General features: G+C 42.9%; 1 protein-coding gene across 8 annotated transcripts in view; it reads left to right on the forward strand.

The window, feature by feature from the left end:
- Positions 1–27,718, forward strand: part of PLEKHG1 (pleckstrin homology and RhoGEF domain containing G1) — a 298,003-nt gene that overhangs the window by 5,113 nt on the left and 265,172 nt on the right. For all 8 annotated transcript variants that reach the window (XM_033937870.1, XM_033937872.1, XM_033937873.1 and 5 more), the window contains exon 2: positions 19,778–19,852. In XM_033937870.1, the coding sequence (XP_033793761.1) occupies positions 19,786–19,852 (67 nt within the window). In that variant the 5' untranslated portion in view covers positions 19,778–19,785. The remainder of the gene's footprint in view (positions 1–19,777; positions 19,853–27,718) is intronic.

Here is a 27,718-nt window from a genome sequence, read left to right on the forward strand (position 1 = left end):
GCAGAGAGCAGGGCATGGGAAGAGGCTGCCGCCGCCAGGAATAACAGGAGCAGGAGAGTCAGGCCTGAAAAAAAAAACCGGACACAAAACGCCTACGCAGACTATATGCCCAGATCGGGCAGGTTTGTGAATCTAGCCCTTTAAGGGTCAGTCCATCCATCTATCAGTAAGCATGGGGGTTTATTTATGTTGGTACTGACAAACCTATACAATACTAAGGAGATTAGATTAAGGAAGTGAGGCCAGAATCCAGAGCTGTGAGCTCAGGTGGATGGGGAGACTCCTGATTGTCTCTCAAGAAGAAGGGCTGACACTTATGAGTGGTGCAACATCAGGGGAGCCAGCCACATGTACTTATTAAAGGGCTGAGGAAGTGTGCTCAAGCCCCTCTCCCCCCACTCCTTCCCTCGTACCTCTAGTTGTTCACCGTGAGTAACAACTTCAACATGGTCCTTGCGACCCCAGAAGCTCTCCCTCGGATGTCACTTCTTATGCACGGTACCTGGAAGTGACGTCAGCGGGAGAGCAGATGCAGTTGATAGGAGCACGTTGACGTTGTTGCTCGTGGTGGTGAACAACTAGAGGCACAGGGGACAAGAGGGGGGGGGAAGCGTCCTCATGGCGAGGGAAGGAGTGGGAAGAGGCAGAGTGGATGGAGAGGAGGAGGAGGGGTGCTGGCGCACAGGGTGGAAATCCCCCCCGCCTCCCCCTTTACTACGCCATTGAACATTAAAGAGAAAGAGGGAACATGGGCTGAAGGTGCATCTGTTTCTTTTCCTCTCGGGTCAAACAGGCTGTGGGAGTGGTGGAAGGGGAGGGACTAGGACAAGATCTACCTCCCACCAGCACAGCAGAACAAGTGGCCTTGGAAGACTAGAGGTACAAAAAAGGTGGGTGGGGGGAAGGATAATAAGGAGATAGGAAGAGAGGGGAAGAAGAGGAATGGAAGTTCTATGAAGAATGGATAGAGCCAATATACCCATAACATAAGAATTGCCACTGCTGGATCAGACCAGTGGCCCATCGTGCCCAGCAGTCCGCTCACGCAGCGGCCCTTAGGTCAAAGACCAGTGCCATAACTGAGACTAGCCTTACCTGTGTACATTCTGGTTCAGCAGAAACTTCTCTAACTTTGTCTTGAATCCCTGGAGGGTGTTTTCCCCTATGACAGACTCCGGAAGAGCGTTCCAGTTTTCTATCACTCTCTGGGTGAAGAAAAACTTCCTTATGTTTGTTCATAATCTATCCCCTTTTAACTTTAGAGAGTGCTCTCTTGTTCTCCCTACCTTGGAGAGGGTGAGCGACCTGTCTTTATCTACTAAGTCTATTCCCTTCATTATCTTGAATGTTTTGATCATGTCCCCTCTCAGTCTCCTCTTTTCAAGGGAGAAGAGGCCGATTTTATCTAATCTCTCACTATATGGCAACTCCTCCAGCCCCTTAACCATTTTAGTCGCTCTTCTCTGGACCCTTTCGAGTAGTACTGTGTCTTTCATGTACGGCGACCAGTGCTGGACGCAGTATTCCAGGTGAGGGCGTACCATGGCCTGGTATAGTAGCATGATAACCTTCTCCGATCTGTTTGTGATCCCCTTCTTAATCATTCCTAGCATTCTGTTTGCCCTTTTTGCCGTCACCGTGTATTGCGCAGATGGCTTCATTGACTTCTCGACCAGTACTCCCAAGTCTCTTTCCTGGGGGTCTCTCCAAGTACTTCACTGGACATTTTGTATTCGTGTATAAGATTTTTGTTACCGACATGCATCACCTTACACTTATCCACATTAAACCTCATTTGCTATGTCGCAGCCCATTTCTCGAGCGTGTTTGTCACGTTGCACGTCTTCGCAATCATCCTGCGTCTTCACTACTCTGAATTTGCACTCGTCTGCAAATTTAATCACCTCGCTCGTCGTCCCAATTTCCAGGTTGTTTATAAATATGTTGAAGAGCACGGGTCCAAGTACTGAACCCTGCGGCACTCCACTCGTGACGCTTTTCCACCCCCTTGCACAGATTCCTCGCCGCTTTCACCCTCCCCAAGCTAGTCAGTGAGTGATGACCCATGCTCATTAGATTTGCAGTCATATTCTCACTAACATACAACACATACATGATCTCACTAGGGTGAAAAGCACTTTTGTGTGGGGTGCTTTTCACCTGTTGTTTTATTTCCCAGAGAAAGTTCAGTCTTGCACTTGGTGACCTCTCAGTGGTCTTGGGGTGATTGATTATGATATGTGAAATTATATAGAGACCAAAGATAAATATTTCTGTGGTTACTCTTCCCCAGAATATAAGAAGTATACAGCGCCGGGCTTTCTTGCTTCAAAGGGATACAGTGGAACTAGAAAGAAATACAGAGAACAGCTGGGTTAATTAAGGCAATAAAGCATGTACTGTGTGAAAAAGATGTGGGCAGCTGCCTTGGGAACAGGAGCACTCAGAGGTGCATCTGGAATCATAGCCTCTGTTAGAAGAATGAATAAAGTGACTGAGAGCATAAGCATCGCCATACTGGGACAGATTGAAGGTGTATGAAGCCCAATAACCTGTTTCAAACAGAGGCCAATCCAGATCATGCAAGATCCCAGAAGAGTAGAACAGATTATGTACTGTTTATCCTAGATGTATAAGCAGTGGATTTTCCCAAATCCATCTTAATAATGGATTTGGACTTAATAGTAGATTTGGACTTTTCTTTTAGGAAACTATACAAACCTTTTTTTTTTTACCCTACTAAGCTAACTTCGTTTTCCTACATTCTTTGGTTATAAATTCCAGAGTTTAATTACACATTGAGTGAAGAAATATTTTGTTCAATTTGTTTTAAATGTACTACTTAGTTGCTTCACTGTGTGCTCTTTGTATTTTTGGAAAGAGTGAACCGAATCAGCTCTAAGGGGCAGTTAGTTTCTGGAAAAAGGAAGGCAGGAATAGTGGTGTAGTAAAGAGAGGGGAAGGGCTGCCCCGGGTGCCATATTGATGGGGTGCCGGCACCCCTACTCCTTTCTGCCCCTTACACCTCTTCTCATGCCTCCTCTCCTCCCCTATCTCTAGTTGTTTACCGCCACAAGCAACAACTTAATGTGTTCTTCACAACTGCATTGGCTCTCCTGCAGATGTCATTTCTGGGTTCCGCACATAGGAAGTGGTGTCGGAGGGAGGGCTGCCGGGGTCACGAGGAGCACGTTGAAGTTGTTACTTGTGGCGGTGAACAGCTAGAGGTATGGGGAAGGGAGTGCACGCAAGGCAGGGGGGGGTTCGAGGAAGGAGCGGGGGGGGCGGAGATGAGGGTGGGGGAGGGGTATCTCCACCCCTCGCTACACCCCATGGGCAAGAATATTGATATGCACCCTTAGTAGGCCCCTCCAAATAGGTCAGGTTTTCAGGATATCACTAATGAATATGCATGAAAGAGATCTACCTCTGTTGAATGCAGGATGCTCTCATGTTTATTCATTAGGCATGCCCTGAACACCTGACCTGTTTGCAGCTCTCAAGGACTTGACTTGTGCACCCTTGATGTACTTCAATGATTTTTCCACACTAAGGAAGACCCTGGGCAAATCACTTAATCCTCCATTACCCTAGGTACATCAGATAAATTGTGAGGCCACAGGACAGATAAGGAAAATGCTTGAAGTACCTGTATATAAACTGCTTTGAGTGTGGTTGCAAAACTACAAAAAGGGGGTATACGAGTCCCAATCCCCTTTCCTTAATGAAGAGGTCTCCAGCTCCAGGACTGAAACTAAACTGTGCCAAGAAATGGACTTGGTGCATCCTTATACAGATCTTTCCCAACTAATCCCATTTCTAGCACAGTCATACATTTTGCCTTTTTCTGTTATCTTTTTCTGATCATGTGCTAATTTTAGCATTAGAATTCAGTCATAAAAAGAAAATTAACGTGGAAGCATTTAGACTCTCTTTTACTAAGCTGTGGTGGAGATGTCTACCGCAGCCCAGGACACTACATGCTCCGAGGCTCATAGAAAATTCTATAAGCGTTGGAGCATTTAGCACTTTGGGCTGTGGCTTAGTATAAAGGGGGAGTTAGTGTGTTAAACATGTTAATGTCTGCGTATTAGCGGATGAACACATCCACACTCATTCTCCACCCCTGACCCCCATTCTGAAGAGGCGGGCCTGCCAGCCAGAGGGAGTAGGCATCTCTCTGGCTGGTCTTGCTTTTAAAGGTATGGGGGGGGGGTTCTGGGTGAGAGGTCAGGGTTTCAGAGGGGTGGGGGGCTCAGGGGGGGTGCCTTCAGGAGGAAATGAGCATCCCTCCTGCCGGAGATTGTTTTGCGGTTTGTGGCAGGAGGGACTGGGCATTCTTCCTGCTCTGGGCAGTGGGGGGGGGGGGGGGTGGCAGAAGGTGAGAGTGGGCATCCTTCCTGCCGGGGATGTTGTGAGGGGGGATGCCAGCAGGAGGGAGTGGACATCTCTCCTGTTGGGTATTGTTTCACGGTTTGCAGCAGGAGGGACTGTTCATCCCTCCTGCTGTGGACTGTGTGTGTGTGGGTGGGGGGGAGGGGGTTGAGGGTTCCCTGCCATTGCTGCTCAGCTGATCGCGGCAGAGAGAGTCCCTTGCCATGATCAGCTCAGCAGCAACACAATTCTCTAAACCAGGAGTCCCCAAAGTCCCAGTCGGGTTTTCAGGATTTCCTCAATGAATATGCATTGAAAGAAGTGCATGCACATAAATCTCATGCATATTCATTGGGGAAATCCTGAAAACCTGACTGGATTCAGCCCTCATGGAGGGACTTTGGGGACCCCTGCTCTAAACGGTGTCTTTGACATGGGTGCCGATTAGAGAATTGGGGTGGTTAGGCAGACAGATGCGATTCTATATAGGATTCTCAAAAGCCGCTTACGCGGCTGCTGAGACCAGATATCCTATACAGAATCAGGCCCTAAGTGGCTAGAGTTGCACAATTTCAGAGGAGAAGCTTTCTTCAACTAAGATATTTACAAGGAATTAAAATGTTTGGTAACCCATGTGGGATGCTTTGATAGATCCTTCTTTTCTGCATAGAAAAAAGTTGATGAAGCAGTGTGTTTCCCTTTTTTGTTGCCATTAGGTTTTTGTTGGGGGCTATATTACAGAATATCTAAAAATGTATTTAGCTTTGGTGGCCTTGGCACATTTGTGTTTCATGTACTTTGTTCATAATGTGGACTGATGATGTATAAACTGTTTTACCTTGAGTAGTATTAGTGAAATGTTTTGTTTTCTTATTGTTTTACAAGGATTTTTTTTAATAGATTGACAAATATTACCCATGCCCAACAGCTCTTCAAAATATTCTGATCAAAGAGAAGGAACACTAATATGTGCACTTTGATTTTTCAAAGGAAACTTGCACAATTACTTATTAAATCACTTTATGGATAATAGTTAATCTCCAGACAAGTGTCTGGATCTTCATAAACAGTATGAATCACCATGGCTGACGTTGAAAGATAATAAAAGTAGGTCTAATCTATATTGGCATCTTGGATATTTATACAGCACTGTGGGACTTTGAAGATGAACAGGATATACACAGTACTTTGTCCATTTTATTTTAAATGGTGCCTTAGCAGCAGTAATTACTGTATCAAAGATGAGATATGGTTGTATGGTTTAGTTTTTGGTGGATGGCGGAGGGGGAAGGGGAGTAAGTGGATTGAGTATTGGTCATAGAATAAGCTTGGTGTCTTGGTTTTCTAGGAAGTATATGGAGATTGCATGTGTCGAGGATTTTTTTTTAATGAAGAGTAATAGAGGAGGTTCAGAAAAGCAACTAAAACATTTACTCAATGCATAAGTCCTGAAATTTACTTTTGGAGAGCTCAGGTTTCAGTATGTCCGCAATGAACTTGCATGAGACACTGACTTCCTGAGATCAAGATGGGGAGAGTGTGGCGCAGTGGTTAAAGCTACAGCCTCGGTACCTTGGGGTTGTGGGTTCAAACCCACGCTACTCCTTGTGACTCTGGGCAAGTCACTTAATCCCCCCCCCCCCATTGCCCCAGGTATATTAGATAGATTGTGAGCCCACTGGGAGAAATGCTTGAGTACCTGAATAAATTAATGTAAATTGTACTGAGCTCCCCTGGGAGAGCAGTATAGAACACAGAATATATAAATAGTATGAAAAGTTTCCGTCTCTGGTAACCAGAGCTGGTATTGTGATGTCATAATGCCTGAGAGCCAACCTCATCAGTGATGTCACAATGGTTGATTGTCCTATACTTGGCTCACTTTTACTACATTATGATTTCTAGAGTGGTGCAGTGGTTAGAGCTACAGCCTCAGCACCCTGAGGTTGTGGGTTCAAACCCACGCTGCTCCTTGTGACCCTGGGCAAGTCACTTAATCTCCCCATTGCCCCAGGTATATTACAAAGATTGTGAGCCCACCAGGCAGACAGGGAAAAATGCTTGAGTACCTGAATAAATTCATGTAAACTCTTCTGAGCTCTCCTGGGAGAACGGTATAGAAAATTGAATAAATAAAATAAATCAATATGATCATCTTGCTTTACTACCATCTGATACAGTGAGGGCAAGTGTTTCCTTTGTAACACAAGCATAGAAAATGACAGTAGATTATGACCACATGACCTACACCAGTGGTCTCCAACGCAAGGCCTCCAAAGTCCTCTATTGCGGCCTAAATGTTCTTTAAATTGTGTAACTGTGTTAATTTCAGTCTTGCCCACTTGATGTATCAACTGCAAACAGTCACCTACCTCATATAAGAAATTTGCTACTGTTGACAATCCAAAATAGTGAGTTTTTAAAATATATCCTAGATGTATTACTAGAAGGTTGTTCCACCTATCCACCACCTTTTCTATAAAGAAATATTTCATTGGATTGCTCCTGAAGTCTGTTCTCTTTCACCTTCAACCTATTTACCCCCATTCCACAGCTTCTTTTCAATTGAAACAGGTCTATCTCCTGTGTGCTGTGATAGATATTTAAATATCTCCATGGCATCCCCCTCTCCCATCTTTTTCTAAAGTATGAATACTGAGATCTTTAAATCTGCCCTATATACGGTACTTTTATAACAGAGATCATTAACCATTCTCTGGACTAATGCTATCCTATTTATTTCTGTTTGAAGGTGTAGTATCCAGAATTGTACGCAATACTCCAAATATACTAGAGACTTATAGAGAAGGGACATTCCATGTCAATTCAACTAATGATCCCCATCTCATCATTTCAGAAATTGATAATAATCTACCAGAACGGAGAACAATATGTAAGATGAAAAACCACAGACTTTCAGACTTCTAGCTTCAACGGTTTTTGAGATATTGACTTTTTATCCAACGGGGAGGAGGGTGGGGCCAGCGTAGTTTGCAGCTGAATGAAAGATTTCATATTTTATCCTTTGATAGCATTGGTTAAATTGAGCAATATGTGTTAATTTAATGCAGCTGGAAGCTCTAATTTTCTTGATATGCCTCACTGACTTCTTACAGGACGTGCTTCTCATGGTGAAAAGCATGTCCTGTAGGCAGCAAGCACCTCTTTTCCTCACCAGCACCTTTCCTAGTCTGCCCACCTCTCTTCCTGCAGCATCCCCCCCTCCCCCCCCCCCGTCATAGTAATAGGCTCAGGACCATGTCTGGAGGGCCTCCGCACATGTGTGGATGTCAACGTGATGACATCACACATGCATGTGATGTCATCATGTCGGTGTGTGCGCATTTCTGGATGCCCTCCATGTCTGGCGGTATGATATGTTGCATTGTCCTGTTGAAAGATCCCATCGGCCATAGGGAAAACCGTCAACATGTTCGGGTCTACTTGATCAGCAAGGATGGAAAGACATCCATATTGGTTGAGAGTGCCTTCCAGAGGTATCAAGGGACTTAGATCATACCAAGAAAACTTTCTCCAAACCATAACACTGCTGCCACCAGCTTGTTTATGTCCAACAATATTTACTGGGTGTGTGTTCTTGATGGTTTCATGCCTGACACAGGACACTGCTGGCAGACCTGCCAACGTCTGTCCATTTGATGGAGCTCAAAATGTGACTCATTGGAGAAGGAAGCCCTCTGCCAGTCGGTGTAAGTCTAATGTGCAAATTGCAGCTATTTTTTTTGTGATGAGTATGGGTGCAGTCACCAGACGTCTGCTCCGGAGCCCCATTCACAACAGGGTTCGCTGTACACTAATTTCGGACACACATCTGGAAGCCCCCTGGTTCATTTAGATGGTGAGTTGCTCCACAGTAGTATGCCAATGCCTCTCGCATCTATGGCTCGTGCAGCCCTACAGTTACCACTCTGAGTCATTAAAAATGTTCTATTCATCCACTCAGTACATTTTAACCGCAGAAGCCCGTGAACAGGTTGCAAAATCTGCCGTTTCCGAAATGCTACCGCCCTTAGTCCAGTAGCCAATGATCATGCCTTCTTCAATGTCTGAGAAATTGTGCTTTTTCCCTATGACAGCCACGGTTTCTAAATTGGCAACTTGCTGACATTCCACCTTATATACCCACAAAGTCTGCTTGCGACACGTGCATTTGTTCATTGGCTGTGCCTGACGTCAGCGGTAGGCGGTGGTCATAATAATTTGACTCAACCACGTACATACCATTTGAAGGTGATTTTACTGGCGTGTTTAACAAAATTTACAAAGATTTAATAATAATAGAAGACTGGGCCTATCAATTTAAACTTAAGCTTAATAAGGAGAAAACTAAATTCATGATGATGAGTACTTGTTTTAATCGTTTAGCTACTAAGGACTTAATTATTTATGGAACCTCATATAAACTAGGAAATGAACTTAACATTTTTGGCATTATAATTGATAATATGCCTCCTTTGAGTCTTGGGTAAAGGTCATATCAACTAGGATTTACAAAGTTCTCTGGAAGCTTAGAAGTATTAAATCTTATTTTGAACCTAATGTCTTCCAAATAGCTGTGCAGTCACTTACCATGGCACAATTAGATTATTGTAATTTAATTTACACAGGGTGCCTGTCTCCAGAGGCCTTAGGTGCCTGAGCCAATCAAGGCCTTAGGCCCCTCCCAATGCATCCCAAGATGTACTGGGAAGGGAAAGGCCCACCAGCAGGGAAAGGGAAAGGACCTGCCAACAGTAGGGAGTGGTCATCCCTCCTGCCGAGTTTTCTAAAATGATTATGGGGGCATGGATTGGGGGGGTTGTGTGGCCAGATGTGGGGGCATCCCTCCTGCCACCAGTCTCAGGGAGTCCTGTTGTCTCAGCTAATCGGGGTTCCTCATGCTGCGATCAGCTCAGCTGACAGGGAGAGCAGCAGAGGCAGGGCATGGTTTTGTTTTGATAGGAGGGGTGGTGGGAGGAGCAAGCACCAGGTACAGTTCCCCCCCTTTTACCAGTGATTCTCTGCATAATAGCATGTATATAATTTGCATGCTATTGTGCTGAGCATCACTAAAAATCGCTCCCACCATGATATTTTTTAGCTGTGGTATAGGAGCTTTGAGCATCAAAGCCCACGCTAATCACGTTAAAAATTTTAAAAGCGTTAAACAATTAATGTGATATTAATGTGTTAAATGTTCAACCCTAATATATACATACACATACAAAAAAAATTAATAAATTCTGGCCACCTCCCTATTAATATTTGTTCTTTTCGTAATAAATGTAATCAAATGTGCATGCCACAGTTTACATTTATGGTGTACTAACTGCAAAAAAAGTGTTAAGCTACAGTAGAGCACCACTTATCTGAAGATCTATGAGCTAGGAAAACTCATGCAGAAGAAAAGGGTTTTTTTGTTTGTTTTTTTCCAAATCTTTATTCATTTTAAGAACCAACACAAAGTGCAACATATTATCAAAGTTAACAAAATAGACAGCATTCAATTCCATCAATTGATATAAGTACATATCCCGCTCCCCTCCTCCCACCCACCCTTTCATACAGTATAAAAACAATCAAGAACAATACAAATGATCAGGATAAACAAATTACAATTCAAAACTAAATTAAGTACATATCCCTCGCCCCCACCCTTCCTGAACGGGCAAAACTAATAATCAGTCTTTAAAAAATTTTGTTAATGGGTCCCAAATTACTTTGAATTTCTTACATTGTCCCAATTGTATTGTACTCATACGTTCAAATTTATAAATTTGGCACAAGGATTCCCACCAAAAACTATAGTTTAACCCAGGGGTGCCCAAAAGGTCGATCGCGAAGGCAGCGCGAGTTGATCACGTTGCCTTAGCGTTCTACTTGCTTCCCAACTCAGAAGTGCTGAGCCGACCAACTTCTCCCACCTGACATCAATTCTGATGTCGGAGAGGAAGTTCCGGGTCAGCCAATCGCTGCCTGGCTGGCCCGGAATTTCCTCTCTGACTTCAGAAATGACGTCGGGGAGAAGAAATCTGGTTGGCCCGATGCTTCTATGTGGGGAAGCAAGGAGAGCTTGGGGCGGCGGTGGTTTGGAGGCCTGTTCCCCGATGGTGGCAGCAGTGGCCTGGGAGCAGGCAGGGAGACAGAAAGAAGGGAAAAAGAAAGAAAGGGGGGACAGGAAGACAGAAAGAAAGAAGGGAAAAAGAAAGGGGGGACAGGAAGACAAAGAAAGGGGGTATGGAGAGAGAAAGAAAGAAAGAAAGGGGGGACAGGAAGAAAGAAAGGGGAGGGGGCAAGGAGAGAGGAAGAAAAAGTTGGTGGAGGGAATGAGGTCTGGAAGCATTCAGCAGGCTGAAAGAAGGGAAGAAATATTGGATGCAGAAGAATAAAGTGCAATCAGAGACTCATGAAATCACCAGACAACAAAGGTAGGAAAAATGATTTTATTTTCAATTTAGTGATCAAGATGTGTCCGTTTTGAGAATTTATATCTACTGTCTATATTTTGCACTATGGCCCTCTTTGACTAAACCGCAATAGCGGTTTTTAGCGCAGGAAACCTATGAGCATCGAGAGCAGCGCAGGGCATTCAGCGCAACTCTCTGCACTAAAAATCGCTATCGCGGTTTAATAAAATGGGTGGGGGTATATTTGTCTACTTTTGTATAGTTGTTCCTGAGGTGACATTGCATAAAGTCATCTGCCTTGACCTCTTTGAAAATCCACGGAATATAAATGATAATTAATATTTTCTCTGCGTACAGTGTGCTTTGTGTTTGTTTTTTTAAAAATTTTTTATTGTTGGTAGATCATTTTGTCTTGGCCATTTTAAAAGTAGCTCGCAAGCCTAAAAAGTGTGGGCACCCCTGGTTTAACCTGTCTCAATTTTTCAAAATAAGCTGCATGGTAACTCCCGTCATGATGAGAAGTAGTCTATTGTTATGTGAAGTTATGGGACTCTTGGCCATCAATAATGTACCAAACAGCACTGTATGTCAATGCCAATGGAACTTCCAGTATTATATTGATTTGACCCTAAATGGATAGCCAAAATTTAAGTATTAAGGGGACAAAAGAAGTGCAGATGATCTAGGGTCCCTATATCGAGATGACAGTGCCAGCATCTATTTGACTTATGAAGTAGGCCGCTGTCTAGGCCTACCTCGAAATGGAGACTCCACACACTATATACTGGTTTCAATAGATATACATTTATTAACAAATCAGTAACAGCTTACAATTTCAAATCATTCAGCATATAATGGAACAGATGTGATCCTCAGGCCTGAGGGTCCTCTGATGTCTGTTCTGCTTACTTCTGCTTATAGGCCTGGTTTTATACATTTCTTGGTGGTCAATACCACGTTAGCCTAACAGGGGTCCAAAAACTTCTATGCAAGAAAAAAAAATCATGCTTGTCTCATACATGTTGACGCTGTACATAGTCGTATGTAGTGAGGTTTTTAGGCAGTAACAGCTCTGACGCTTATAGGAATTTTATGAGCGTCGGAGTTGTTACCGCCACGGCCGGCACTAAAAACCATGCTAGTTTAGAAAAAAAAAAAAAGGGGGGGGGGAATAAGTTAGGAGCCTAACTTAGGCACCTATCTTTAGGTGTTTTCTATAGAATTTCCCTCTTGGTGCCTCCTAAATATGAGGCAGTAAGTGCTCCTGCATTGGGTTGTTTTTTTTTTGTTTTTAAAATGCCCACACACTAACAAATGCTCTAATATTCAAGAAACAGAAAAAAAAGCCTTTTTTGATGGCTGCATTAGAACTGGGCTTATTGCACATGAGAGGCCCCTGTACGAATGGGCTAAGCCCATTTGTAAAAAGGCATACTGTATTAAAGTGGTGGTAGAAATTCTGATTGACAGCATTATGGAAAAGGCCAGATCTTATAAAAATTATTATTTTTTTAATTCTTTTATTGCGTAAACAGAGGACCTGACTGGACACCACATCCCAAGGCTGAAGAAGGTGTGTCTTTACTGGAATCTTATTGAATGCTGTTAGGACACTCCTAGTCATTCTAAATGGCCTCGGTCCCAAGCATTTCAGATAAACGGGTGCTCTGCTCGTACTTTATCTCATTTTCCTATTGTTCAGAAATACATTTCGCAGTGCAAATACCTACTCAGGATTGCATGTTCTGCTTGAACTTTCCTAACCCCCTCCCCCCTAGGAAACGAGGTCCCACAGAAAGTGAACTGAAGAAAAGGAGTGATCACTGCTTGAACTTCCCCATTCCACATTGCTGAAAAGGTATCCTTGCTAATCCTGTTTAGTCAGTGGCACATTTGCTCCTTTTTCAGCTTCATTTCATAAAGCTTAAGCATAATATGAGATGAAAAATAACCTGACAAGTATGTGCCCAGTGTTAGAAATCTCTGTCCCTAGTGGGCTCACACTCTTAAGGGTTTTTTTGGGGTTGTTGGTTTTTTGTTTTGTTTTGTTTTTTTAATCTGGTGCTATGGAGAGTTAAGTGACTTGCCCAAGGTCACAAGGGACTGCAGTGGGAATTGAACCCAGTTTCCCAGGATTGCAGTCCACTGCACTAACCATTAGGCTACTCCTCAACTCCATTACCAAAAGTCTTTTCTGATATCTTTGTTTTTCTTTGCTCCCTGTTGTTTTTTTTTTTTTGGGGGGGGGGTTTGCAGAGTGATACAGGAGGTCATTTTAGAACAGATTTTCTCTGTGTGAAGCCTCTCTTCTGTTTAGGATAAGGGGCTTTTCTAGGATAAGTGGCTGTATTCACGGGTGGAAATATTGGTACAGTCTGGGCACAAAAGTTGCCATGTACACACATTCCTAAAGTACTGCCAGAATTTTAAAGTTCCCCCTATGAACCTGGAGCAGGGTCAGCTGATTCTCAGTGACTCATTTGTACTCCTGGCTTAGTTTTGACTTGGCGGTGACCCAGTTTTGATGGTTTCTGGTAAATGTTGGGTTTGGCTCGTGTGCTAGACTAGGAAGACCTTTCCTCTAGAGCTACTTACCATGTTATACAGTAAACCTAGTAATATGATTGTCAGCTTGTGCTCTCCTTTTTACAACAGACTGTAAGGGAGCATGAAGGGAGCCAGCTGGCAATCCTGCTTTCTTGTTTCCTTGATGAAAAGAGTTGAGCCAGCTGGACAGACAGCCTCGACGCCTGGAGCCATCTGAATGACTGTAAAATGTATAATTCAATTTTTCTTTGGCTCTTAGGTTTAGCAGGTTATTTTGAAGCAACTTCTTATGTAAAAATAGTTTAGTATGCCACCATAAGGCAGTCAGTGGCAACTATTCCTACTGCTGCAGAAATCCTGTGCTGCTTCAGTTGTATGGAGCTGCTTTCATAATTTACGACGTATACGCTCTATTCCTTAGTGCCTGCAACAGATGAATCCAGAGACAAGTGGGATAGCACACATCTACCAGCAGATGGAGATAGAGAACTGATTCGCAGGTGTATATCTTGAGTGGAATCACTCTTGGCCAGCCAGTATGCTCTACCTCCAGCAGGTTGGATGACTGCTATTCCTCTAGGCTCCTGGCTTTAGCTACCTGGATCAGAAAGGTGAAATCCTCCTGTGGCTTAGGCCTCAGTTGTGAAATCTTCCTGTGGCTTAGGTCTCAGGCCTTAGTTGAGCTGCGTGGTGTTGGCTGAATGGTGCCAACTTTGGGAGCAACACCTGGGTTCTCCCAGGTCCCTTCCCCACCCTCCCCCCTGAAGAATCTGAATACCTGAGGGCTTCTTTTCCATAAGTGAGAAGAAAAAAAAAAGAGTCTAGCTTTTCTGGTGCTGTTGGCATTTCAAATTCTGGAGAAGTGTGACCAGCAAAAGTGGTTAAGCGAGGTGAGCGCCGCATGCCATCAGGAGTAGCTTCCACTGTGAGCTCAGGAGATGCGGCGGTGGTTAGTTTGACCCAGGAGTACACACTGGTGCCACAGGTAAAAGAAACGCTGGACAAAGTGAAGATGGTGCCCTCGCGAGAGCAGGCTGCAGCAGGAGGCGGTAAGGGGGCGGATGTCACAGGGAGAGGTGGAAGGGGAGGATTCATGGGCAGGCATGCAACTCTTCTCTCCAGAGTTTGTCCGGATGCTTCACAATGCTTTTGTGCTGCAACGGACAAACTCGGAGTGGGGAGGGGAGGACTCAAGTGGTTGAATGGCCCAGGTATCTTTGTCCCGACCTCTGTTAGGGGTGAGGGAGGGACAGCAAGGTGCCAAAGACACAAGGTAGTGCAGGATGCAGAGATTTTTCAGTCTGCTAACTCTGAGCTCTCGTTTCCCCATTTTGACCCCGGGGAGGCTGATAATGAACAAAAGGTGGAGGTGGGAGCAAAGAAGAGCTAGCAACATTTATCTCCAAAGCGCTAGTGTCTGCATATTTCTCCACCTGACTCAGGGATGACTAGGGTATCCAATCCCCTGATGACTTGCATGAAAAAGCCTCCTAGAGCCTTCCCGGTGCATGAGGGTAGGAGTGAAGGGCCACTACTCAGACTGGAGGAGGGTCATGAATGGTGTTCCGCAGGGCTCAGTGCTTGGACCGCTGCTATTTAATATATTTATAAATGATCTAGAAACAGGGACGAAGTGCGAGATAATAAAATTCACGGACAACACCAAACTATTTAGTAGAGCTCGGACTAAAGAGGACTGTGAAGAATTACAAAGGGACTTGTACAAACTGGGGGAATGGGCAACGAGATGGCAGATTAAGTTCAACGTTGAGAAATGTAACGTACTACTTGTGGGAAGCAGAAACTTGAGGTACAGCTATACGATGGGAGGGAGGGATGTTATTGAATGAGAGTACTCAAAAAAGGGACTTGGGGGTAATGGTGGACATGACAATGAAGCCGATGGCACAGTGCGCAGCGGCCGCTAAGAGAGCGAATAGAATGCTAGGTATAATCAAGAAGGGTATTACAACCAGAACAAAAGAAGTTATCCTGCCGTTGTATCAGGTGATGGTGCGTCCGAATCTGGAGTACTGCATCCAATATTGGTCGCCGTACCTTAAGAAGGATATGGCGATACTCGAGAGGGTTCAGAGGAGAGCGACACGTTTGATAAAAGGTATGGAAAACCTTTCATACGCTGAGAGATTGGAGAAACTGGGTCTCTTTTCCCTGGAGAAGAGGAGACTTAGAGGAGATATGTTAGAGACTTACAAGATCATGAAGGGCATAGAGAGAATAGAGAGGGACAGATTCTTCAAACTTTCGGAAAATAAAAGAACAAGAGGGCATTCAGAAAAGTTGAAAGGGGACAGATTCAAAACGAATGCTAGGAAGTTTTTCTTCACTCAACGTGTGGTGGACACCTGGAATGCCCTTCCAGAGGGCGTAATAGGGCAGAGTACGGTACTGGGGTTCAAGAAAGGATTGGACAATTTCCTGTTGGAAAAGGGGATAGAGGGGTATAGATAGAGGATTACTGCCTGGCCCTGAACCTGTTGTGCCGCCGCGTGAGCGGACTGCTGGGCACGATGGACCTCAGATTTTGACCCAGCGGAGGCATTGCTTATGTTCTTATGAGGCCATGCAAGAATTAATATCGGAGCAATGGACCACTCCGGAGTCAGGTCTCAAGGTAGCTAAAGCTATGAGGCAGTTGTATCCTGTGACTCAGGAGGAGCTGGATAGGTTTCAGCTTCCAAAAAGTGGATGCGTTGGTGGCAGCCATTTCTAGAAGAACCACTCTTGCAGTGGAGGAGGGAGTGGGATTTAAGGATTCACAGGATAGGAAGCTTGAGTCTACCTTGAAGGCTTCATTCAATGTGGCAGCCCTGATTCTGCAGACGGCATGTGCAGTTCCTGTGCGGCACGTGCCTGTCTTCAATGAGTTCAATGGATCACGGATGGTATAGTAGAGTCTGGGGTGGCTCTAACCCCGGACTTTCCGGATGTGGAGTCAGGGCTGGCATACCTAGCAGATACCTTATGATATGATTAGAGCCTCAGCTAAGCAGATTTCCCTGGCTGTGGTGTCTAGGCAGCGTTTATGGCTGCGGCATTGGGCAGTGGATGCGGCCTCTATAAGTTACATTTAGTACATTTGCTGTTTAAGGATCAATTGTTGTTTGGAGAAGACCTGGAGCAGTTAGTTAAGGATTTTGGAGACTCTAAGTCTCAGCGGTTACTGGAGGATAGATCAAGGAGTTTGTATCGGTCACCACCCTGTAGGCCATATTTTAGGGATACCAGGAGGTATAGCCCAGGGAGATCGACGTATAGGGCATAGTATGACACGTCCTACAGTGCGAGGTCAAGGTTTGCTCAGAGGCGATCTGGGCATCCTCCCAAGCCTTCTTTCGCCCAGTCAGAGGGGCCTCAGACATCACAGTCTGCTAAATGATGGGTCAGGGGGTCCTTCCATTGATTGAGTAGGGGGGACGGCTGGCCCCTTCTGGGGCTGTGAGCCAGTTGGTATAGGACATTAGGTCCTTATTGTTATTTTCACAAGTTTTGCGTTGGATTCTTCTCTCCTGGAGTAGATTGTGTTGGAATCCCCCATCTTCTAGTTATCCGGTGGGATACAGGGGGTCAAGCAGGTCCTACTTCCTCTTAAGGCTGCTTGTTTTTTGTTTTTTGCAAAGTTTTTGGATGAGAGGACTTATAATGCTCTGGTTCTGTTAGTATGTTCTTTGTGATTTCGGAGGTCAGTTCACCTCTTTACACTTTTCCTGGTAGTAGGTTTAGCAGGACATTGATATAGAGTATCTCAAAGGGAATGTGTTGATTTTGTGTGAGGTAAATATAAAACGTGTCTAATAAGGAATCTGGTTGATAAAGCGGTTTCTTTGTTATCAGATTTGCCTACTTATAGGACAAGATTTTGTTGCTTAAAGCTGTCAGATGCTCTGAGCAGAGGAGATTGAGAGGGGGGACATGATCGAAATATTCAAGGTACTGAAGGGAATAGACTTAGTAGATAAGGACAGGTTGTTCACCCTCTTCAAGGTAGGGAGAACGAGAGGGCACTCTCTAAAATTGAAAGGGGATAGATTTTGTACTAATGTAAGGAAGTTCTTCTTCACCCAGAGAGTGGTAGAAAACTGGAACACTCATCCGGAGGCTGTTATAGGGGAAAACACCCTCCGGGGATTCAAGACAAAGTTAGACAAGTTCCTGCTGAGCCAGAACATACGCAGGTAGGGCTAGTCTCAGTTAGAGGGCTGTGCGGCCTCTAAGGTCTTCGATATTTTCATCTGTCAGGGGGCGGAAGGTTTGTCCCACCCGGTTTTGGTTTGCTTTGCTACATCCCACTTGTCTCTGGATTCATCTGCTGCCGGTGCTAAGGAAGGTAAAATTATGTCCTACCTGTTAATTTTCTTTCCTTTAGATGCAGCAAATGAATCCAGAGCCCAACCCTAGTGTGTTCTCGGAGGGTTTTTTTTTTGTTTTTCTCTCACAGGTTGGTTTCCTTGGTGAATCAGGATGTTCTTCTTGCTTATGGGAAAGAAGTTTGTTGATATGGGGCTGAATTGGTCCTGATGCTTTGGCAAGAGCGATACTGGCTGGCCAGGAGGGATTCTATCCAAGATATACACCTGCGAGTTAGTTCTCTATCTCCACCTGCTGGTAATTCTGTGCTATCTGCTGCGTCTAAAGGAAAGAAAATTAACAGGTAGGACATAATTTTACCTTCGTTCTTTATTACAACCTTCAGCTATAAATGTTCTCATTCATGCTCTTGTTATTAGCCTTCTGGACTTTTGTAACTCTTTATATAAAGGTACACAGGTAAAAGAACTTAAACGACTTCAACTGATCCAAAATACCACATTAAAATTTATAATATTATAACAGGTCATAAAAAAATATGATCATGCTACTCCATTACTCAAATCAGCTCACTGGTTACCTATATCAGTGTTTCTCAACTCGGTCCTGGAGTACCCCCTTGCCAGTCAGGTTTTCAGGATATCCACAACGAATATGCATGAAATAAATTTGCATATAATGGAGGCAGTACATGCAGATTTCTTTCATGCATATTCATTGTAGATATTCTGAAAACCTAACTGGCAAGGGGAGTACTCCAGGACCGAGATGAGAAACACTGACCTATATCACCGCATAACCTATAAAATCCTTTTATTAGTTTTCAAAATTTTCTCCTCAGATACTCCATTATTTCTCAGCAAATTTTTAACACCTTACATCCCTTCTCAATCAAAATTGTTTAATAGTTCCTACATTTAGATAGATATTTTTAGATTCTATTTGTAATTCCATTTTCTCTGTCCAGATACCAGAACTATGGAATTTGCTTCCTAATCATCTTAGACTTCAAACTTCTCTTAATATTTTAAAGAATGATCTTAAGACATGTTTGTTCACTGATGCGTTTTCATAGGTATTTGATAATTTAATTCTATATGTACTGTATATGTACTGCAGAATACACAAGTCGGAAAACATAGGGCTCCTTTTACTAAGGTGCGCTAGGGCTTTAATGCGTGAAATAGCGCATGCTACATTGCTGCATGCGCTAGACCTTAACGCCAGCATTGAGCAAGTGGTAATTTCCTGCGTGCACTAAAAACGCTAGCACACCTTAGTAAAAGGAGCCCATAGAACTGACCTTTTGTTTTATCCATTTCCCTTTTCCTTTTCTATCATAAATTGTAGTTCTTCCCCTATATCCTTTTGTGTTATATGATGTTTTTATTAGATTTTTTTTACATTTTTAAAATATCAATTTGTATTGTAAACCGCTTAAACATAATTTGAACGTGTATGTGAAGGTCTGCTATAAGATTTAGGGTTTAACACAATTAGTAAAAGGACCATAACATGCACCTAACGCTGGAGTAGGGAACTCCGGTCCTCGAGAGCCGTATTCCAGTTGGGTTTTCAGGATTTCCCCAATGAATATGCATGAGATCTATGTGCATGCACTGCTTTCAATGCATATTCATTGGGGGAAATCCTGAAAACCCGACTGGAATACAGCTCTTGAGGACCGGAGTTCCCTACCCCTGCCTTAGTGCCTCCTAAATATGAGGAAGTGCTCCTGCATTGGGTTGGTTTTTAGTTTTTAAAATGACCACATGCTAATGCTAACAAATGCTCTGATTTTCAAGAAACAGAAGAAAGCCTTTTTGATGGCTGCATTAGAAATGGGCTTCTTGCACATGAGAGGCTCCTGTACGATTGGGTTAAGCCCATTTCTTAGTGCAGGTTAGTAAAAAGGCATACTGTATTAAAGTGGTGGTAGAAATTCAGATTGGCAGCATTGTGGAAAAGGCCAGATTTTATTTAAAAAAAATTTTTTTTAATTCTTGTATTGAATAAACAGAGGACCTGACTGGAAACCACATCCCAAAGCTGAAGAAGGTGTGTCTTTACTGGAATATATTGATAGTGTTTGATGGTCTTTTCCTTTTTGTTTGTTTCAGATTTCCTCATGCTGGTCTCGACCACAATGCCAGATAAAAGACTGGAGCCTTCAGATTCCTTACCCAGGAATGAAGGTTAGTGCTCCCGCCCCCCTCCCTTCTTAGAAGAAATTCCACTTGTTCTCAATGTGAACATCTGTATAGCAATGTTGATATACCTTACTCCTACCCCCAAAAAATCAAAATTAATTATTTTTGTATTTCTTGTAACATTAAATATTTTTAGTATCACTTAATACAGATGCCATAGAAATTGGCAATATCAGCATTAATGGGGACAGAGACAAGAAGGTACAGTTTCCCTCGGTATAAATATTTCTCATCCAGATTTGCAGCAGAGGAAGGAGTATGTGAGGTTACTGTGGCATTATTTGGCTTCACGGAAGATGATCAGAAAGGAGGAACACTCCTTTCTGCTTCCAGCTTCAGTTTTCAAGACCACTGAAGGGATACCATATGTGGGGATGGCTCTGGGCCGTGGAGCTCATTAATCAGGATGTCTGAGAGTAGGACTTGAATGGCTATTTCATTTAGAGGCTGGGAAGGGACTCGGGTCACTGCTTGATTTTGGATTTCATGGGGCAGGTGCTGTGGCTTTCCTAGGAGGATAGGGATAAGTTGGTATCAGCTAGGAGACCCTTGATCTTGACTCACATTAGTCACTGAATGTTACTGTTAAAACGTAACTACATTTCATTAGCCAATGGGTTAATATGAATCGCATTTTACTTAGGCAATTTGTATTGGCCCATTTTAATATTAATGTGCCACTTTGCATATGATACAGTTTGTTCAAATTAATATGCATTGTCTGCATTAACATGAGCTAACACATTAAAATGCATTAGAAAGTGCAGGTACTGTATTAGTCTTTAGCATTAGTGCACTTTAAGTTTTTTAAATGTTGAAGATTATGATCACCTGCCATTGTATTTGGTTTAGGTTCAATGACTGAATCACTCTGTCTCTGGCGTATCTACTATAAGAGCTTCTCAGTAACCTTAAGTTGTGGTTGGCATGCATACCAAATGTATAATTTGCAAACTTGTCTTTAATATGTTTCCTAAAATGTTAGTGTGGCTGCTGTGATTTGGGTTTTCTTCTGTTCCGCTCAACTGGCTCTCTGGGGAATCAAAGGAATCGGCCGATTGTTGTGTTTAGGCCAGGGTTCAGAGCATTTATTGTGTGTGAGCCCTCTCCAGACACTACAAAACAGGAGAAGCTAACAGTTGGGCTTCATTGTCTGCAGCTTGGAAAGGGGGAAGAAGTTGAAAATCCCATGGTCTGTCTGCCACCTGGGCAGAGAATACGGGGGCATGCTGAAAAGTTCTCAGCCCAACCGGGAAGAGAATGACGTGGATAGGAGGGGGCGGGCCAAGATGGCGGCGACGTGAGGAGCTGTGAGAGACGCGCTGAGATCTCTCCAAGTTTGCTTTTTCAAATTAATCATACCTTTTCCAGATGCCCCATGCGAAGAGGAAAGGGGTGGTCAGGGTCCTTTCCTCGCTGGCCCTGGCGTCCACCCCGTTATGGCAAACTGTGGATCGCTTCTTTTTGGCTCTTCCGGCGCCTGCATGTCCTGGAGTGGAGAGTCCAGCATTGGGCAACAAAGTGAGGGAGTCATTCGCCCTTTCGGGCACTGAAACATCTCTGTCTCCTCTGGTGTCCCTCATACCCCCATGTCCAGCAACCGCCGGGACGCTGAGGCAGGAGACACGCAATCCCAGAAGTGGGGTCTCCCAGCGAGGGCACGGCGTCTGAGGCTGGTCAGCTGATGGAAGCAAGCAAGAGAGGGGAGAATTTGTCCTCTCCGATGGAGGTTTCCCTGCATAGCATCTGGTTCTTGTTTTAGCGGATGGAGACTAAAATGGAAAAATCGTCTGAAGAGGTAACTAAAATAGTGGAGAGCTTGGACTCATTAACAAAAACTATGGAAACAATGAAATTGGATTCAATAGCCCAAACTAAGCAGATGCAGGAGGATATATTGCACTTACAACAGTTTAAGATGGCTTCGATTAAGGACAGTTCCTCTATACATAGGAAATTGGAGCAATTTGAAAATTTTAACAGACGCTTGAACCTCTGTATTTTAAATTTTCCACAAATTCCGGGTGTATCGCCTCTTGATTTATTGAAAAGATATTTGGTTGAAAATTTAAAGATTTCTTCAAATTGTATACCTCCAATAAATAAGATTTACTATTTACCAAATAAGAAGACATCTGGAAGAGAAGGAGGAGAAAATGAGATTGAAAAAGAGAAAAGGAAAAAAAACAATGAAATAGAATTTGCTAATGTGACTGCTCTTCTTGAACAAACAATAACAGCTGACAACTGATAGAGCTACGCTCTTAGTATCATTAGTATTTGAGCAAGATGTTAATATGATCATGAAAGTGTTCTTTAAAAATTCACAAAAACAATTCGGGGAACAGAAAATATGAATATATCCTGATGTCGCTAAGACTACTCAAGAACGGAGGAGAGAATTTCTTTCTATGCGTCCAGATACTATTAATTTGGGAGCAACGTTTCTTTTAGCATACCCCTGCAAACGCTTAGTTAGGTATCTGGGAGTTAAATACACATTTTTTTTCTCCGAACCATCTGAAGGAATTCTTGGATGTGAAGAAGATCATTAAGGACTGAGGGATAATAGAAATAAAGCTGGTGCTTAGATACATTAAACCTTTTTGTTAATTAAATTCCTCTTTGAATTTTCTCTCAAAAATTTTTTGTTTGACCACCCCCCTATTATAGTGGTCTAAGAAGGGGATAAAGGAATATTCTTGTAAGAATTAATTTTTATTACTTTTGGATTGTTTTACCTCCCTGTGTTTAATGTAGCAAGATGTATTCTTGTAAATTTTGATGAATAAATAGAAATAGACAACAACAAAAAAAGAGAATGACACGGATAATGTCAAAACATAGAATTTTGTTTCTGCAAATTGGCACTTAATGAAATAAGATAATACTCTTTTCAGCTACAGTGGCAAGATAAGTTGGTTGTTTAGGCTGAGAACTTTTCAGCACCCTCTTGTAACAGGTTATAAAAAATAATGCTTGCTCTGTATATGGTGTGCAGAAACCACTTCCATCATAAGACAGAAAGAAGATAACAAAAGATTGAGCCATGTGGGGCCACAAATGGGGCTGCCACAAGTGGAGCAGTTTCAGTAGCAGGCCCTAAAGAAGGCGAGTTTGTAAGCACCACCCCTTCTGAGAAATCTACAGAGAAAAAAAAATGGCTAAATCCTTTTACAATATAATACAGTGTCTTATATACCGCAATTTTCTGCAAGGAATCTGTGCGATTTACAATAAGATTTAGATCAAGTTTTTTTTTTTTACATTGTTTGTAGGAGCATTGGTTCAAGAAGGAGGGCTGAAGGATAAGAAAGTGACTAAGGTGAAAAGAGGTGTATCTTCAGTTTCTTCCAGAATTCAAGGTAGTTGGTAGGTTGTCTATGGGCAGTTTGTGCTAAATGAGAGGCCCTTGGTATTCGAAGATAGTTTTGAATATTTTCTTTTGCCATACTCAACGGAGATGGGAAGGATAGTTTTTAACGTTGCGTACTATGTGAGTTGAAGGAGGAATGTGGGACAACAATGCCAGAAGTTAGTCCCTCTGTGTTCTCACCGTAGATAGCCTGCATAGTCCACAAAGCATTCTCGAACTGGATTCTTCTTTTATCAGCAGCCAGTGTTATTGCCCAGTAGTGGACTTGTCCTCACGCATCGGTTCTTTTTTAGAATTAGTCTTGCAGCTGTGTTTTGTAGTAGTTGAAATCTCTTGCATTCCTTTTCTACAATGCCACATATAGTGAGTTGCAATTGTCCAGGTGTGATATTGGGACAGATTGTGCTACTGTCCTGAAGGTATGTATTACATGTCTTGTTTTATATTCTAGCACACATTATTCATTGGCCAAGCAAACATCTTCCCTGTACCCTCATTCTCTTCCACAGCAGCCCTAAATTACATTTCCTTCTTTCAGTGGCATAGTAAGAGAGGTGGCGGGGAGGGCAGATTGGCCTGGGTGCCATCATGGTGGGGGCACCAGTGCCTCTCCTCTCTGCCCCTGCGTACCTCTTGAAATGTTCATTAATATAAGCAGCATCTTCCACCTCCTGGCCTTCCCTACTGATGTCACTTCCTGGTCGAGAGACCAGGATGTGATGTTAGAAGGGAGCCGAGGCTGATGCGAGCAGGAGGTGAAATATGCTTACGCTGGTGAACGTTTTAAGAGATATGCAGGGTGGGGGAGGAGGAAGAATAGGAGGCGCACAGCATAGCGATACCGTGCCTCACTGCCCTGGGCGCCTCCCTCTCTCTCTATGTCACTACCTTCTTTTATTTCTTCTCCCTGTTCTCTCCTCAGCCCCTTCTGACTACTGTCTGTCACAAGCATTTTAGAATTCTATCCTGGTTTGTATTTGCACTGCTTTTCACACCAGTCTATTCCAGTCATCAGTTTCTCATGTTTGCTCTTATGCTTTTGGGCATGGCTTGATTTATCTAGCTAAATATATATCAGGAGGAATAATTAGTTTAACTCTGTGATGAAGATCAGTAAGTATTTTCAATGATCACAGCTTTTATAAACAATAAATCATGGATGATATTCAAAATGAAATGTGAAGTGCTCAGACCTTATAACCTGTGTTTTTTAGTGTAATCACCAAAACGAGGTTAACAAGGGGACCATCATAGCCTTCACAGTCCCCTAACCACCTGTACTTTGTAAATGAAAGAAGATGTACTTATCTTAGCCAGGTGGTTGTTGGTAATGTTAATCCTCGTTCAGACCAACTTAAACCATGTGATGTGACCTTAAAATTTTTCTCAGCTTGTACTGTTCAGCCTATGGTCCCAGTCCCCCCATAGGGACCATAGGCTGAACAGTACAAGCTGAGAAAAATTTTAAGGTCACATCACATGGTTTAAGTTGGTCTGAACGAGGATTAACATTACCAACAACCACCTGGCTAAGATAAGTACATCTTCTTTCATTTACAAAGTACAGGTGGTTAGGGGACTGTGAAGGCTATGATGGTCCCCTTGTTAACCTCGTTTTGGTGATTACACTAAAAAACACAGGTTATAAGGTCTGAGCACTTCACATTTCATTTTGAATATCATCCATGATTTATTGTTTATAAAAGCTGTGATCATTGATTTATCTAGCTCAATAGCTGCAAACAGACTTCAGATGAGATACGTTTAGTCTTTAATACACCTATAATCACATGTATTTGAGAAGAAGGAAAATACCAATGAACATAACAGCATGTAAGAACATAAGAATTGGCCATTCTGGCAACTCTTATGGGACAGACCAAGATCCATCAAGCCCAGTATCATGTTTCCAACAGTGGCCCACCCAGGTCCACAAGTACCTGGCAAGATTCCAAGGAGTAAAATAGATTTTATGCTGCTTATCCCAGGAATAAGCAGTGGATTTCCTCAAGTTCATCTTAATAACAGCTTTTGGACTTTTGTTTTATGAAATTATCCAAACATAAGCAGTGCCTCTGCTGGGTCAGACCAGAGGTCCATCATGCCCAGCAGCCTGCTCACGCGGCGGCCCATCAGGTCCAGGACCTGCATATTAATCCTCTATCTATACCCTTCAATCCCCTTTTCCTCCAGGATAACATCTAATCCTTTCTTGAAACCCAATACCGTACTCTGTCCTACCACACCCTCTGGAAGCGCATTCCGGGTGTCCACCACGCTCTGGGTGAAGAAGAACTTCCTAGCATCAGTTCTGAATCTGTCCCCTTTTAATTTATCCGAATGCCCTCTCGTTCTTGTAGTCTTCGAAGGTTTGAAGAATCTGTCCCTCTCCACTTTCTCTATGTCCCCTCTAACCCTCTGCTTTTCCAGGGAAAAGAGCCACAGTTTCTCCAATCTTTCAGCATAGGAAAGGTTTTCCATACCTTTTATCAATCTCGTCGCTCTTTTCTGAACTCTCATGAGTATCGCCATGTCCTTCTTAAGGTACGGCGACCAATATTGGACACAGTACTCCAGATGCGGGCGCACCATCGCCCGATACAACGACAAGATAACTTCCTTCGTTCTGGTTGTAACACCTTTCTTGATAATACCTAGCATTCTGTTCGCCTTCTCAGAGGTCACTGTGCCGATGGTTTCATTGTCTTGTCTACCAGTACCCCCAAGTCCTTTTCTAGGCTACTTTCACCCATTACCAGCCCTCTCATCGTGTAGTTGTTCCTCGGATTTCTGTTTCCTACATGCAAGATTTTACATTTCTCTACATTGAACTTCATCTGCCATCTCGTCGCCCACTTCCTTAGTTTGTTCAGGTCTCTTTATAAATCTTCGCAGTCCTCTTTAGTCCTAGCCCCATTAAATAGTTTGGTGTCGTCTGCGAATTGTATTACTTCGTACTTCGTCACTGTTTCTAGATCATTTATAAATACATTGAATAGCAGCAGTTCAAGCAACGACCGTTGCGGAACACCACTCGTGACCCTCCTGCAGTCATAGTATGGCCTTTCACTCCTACCCTCTGCTTCCTACTCGCCAACCAGTTCCTGATCCGTGTACGTCTCCTTCCACCCCATGGTTCTTCAGTTTCTGAAGTAGACATTTATGGGGTACCTTGTCAAAGGCTTTTTGGAAGTCTAAGTTTACGATGTCTATGGGGTCCCCTTTGTCCATCCAAACATTTTTTAAAAACCCTGCTAAGCTAACTGCTTTCATCACATTCTCTGGCAATGAATTCCAGAGTTTATCTACATGTTGCAGAATGGGCTTGGAAAACTATACAGATCATGTTAGAGAAGGAAAATGACTTTCCTTCTCTAGCAATATTTTTAATTGCATTTGCTTAAATACCGTTTAATCCCAGTACCTGGTTCAAGGTGGTTTGCAACAAAATAAATAGAGAGGTCTTATGATTTTTAATTTGTAATTTATACTAAGTATTTCTGAAACAGAAAAGGTTTCAATTGTCTTCAAAACCTAGTATACAAAAACATTTTGTCTATCATAGGAGGTAGAATGGTCCTTAACTGTACTGCTTGATATGAAAATAATTTTTCTTCTTTTCTTTTAACGTATTGTAAATGGTAGAAAATGCTCCCCCCAAGACTAAAGGATTCATTAACTTTACATCTGGAAGCCTGATGGAAGATTAGATTAGAATTACCCAAATAAATCTTTGCTCTTGAAAATCTACACCGCCCCCTCCCTCCCCCAAACTCCAGCCAAATTTATGTAGTTATGTGGAGGCAGCACTTGAGGAATTTCAGGGCACGGTTTTACTTAAGCCAAACAAGCCAGTGTCAAATATCATTACTAACTTAAATGCAGAACTAAATTGATGGGGATAACATTTTTCCAGTCACCATCCTGCTGGCTACTGGTCCATAAATTGAAAGGATGGGACTCCCATTGGAATCTCATCGTCTTCCTCTTTCCCTGAAACTCTTAGTACAGTCTTGCTTAGATGATTGTTCCCGTTCCAGTTTCACAGACTTCTTTTTTTTTTTTTTTGAGGGGGGGAAAGGTTGACTCTCTGATTAATTTTCAGACAAATAAATGTAGCGTAAAATATTCTTAAGGTGTAAGCTTAGAAATTTTAAAAATTTATAAATATAATTTTAATATCTGGATCCCTGAAACCCAAATAGTCTCTCCCTCTCTCCTTTGGTCTTTAAAAGGAGAGGATATCTTTGAGGGGTACCATCAAGATTGGTTATTTTACTGTTAACTCCAGTTATTAGTAACTAAGTCCCATTGCATAAAATGGGACCTGCACTAATATGGTTTTAATGAAGATTTAATGGAGAAGATTTTAAGTTAAATCATTAATAAAATGATTAAAATTACTATAAGTAAAAAATAACTAAAATAGGAGGAGGTTTTTCAGGATCAATTAATGAAACATGGAACCTTGTCAG

Source organism: Geotrypetes seraphini, chromosome 3 (genome assembly GCF_902459505.1).
Source record: "Geotrypetes seraphini chromosome 3, aGeoSer1.1, whole genome shotgun sequence".
NCBI lineage: Eukaryota > Metazoa > Chordata > Amphibia > Gymnophiona > Dermophiidae > Geotrypetes > Geotrypetes seraphini.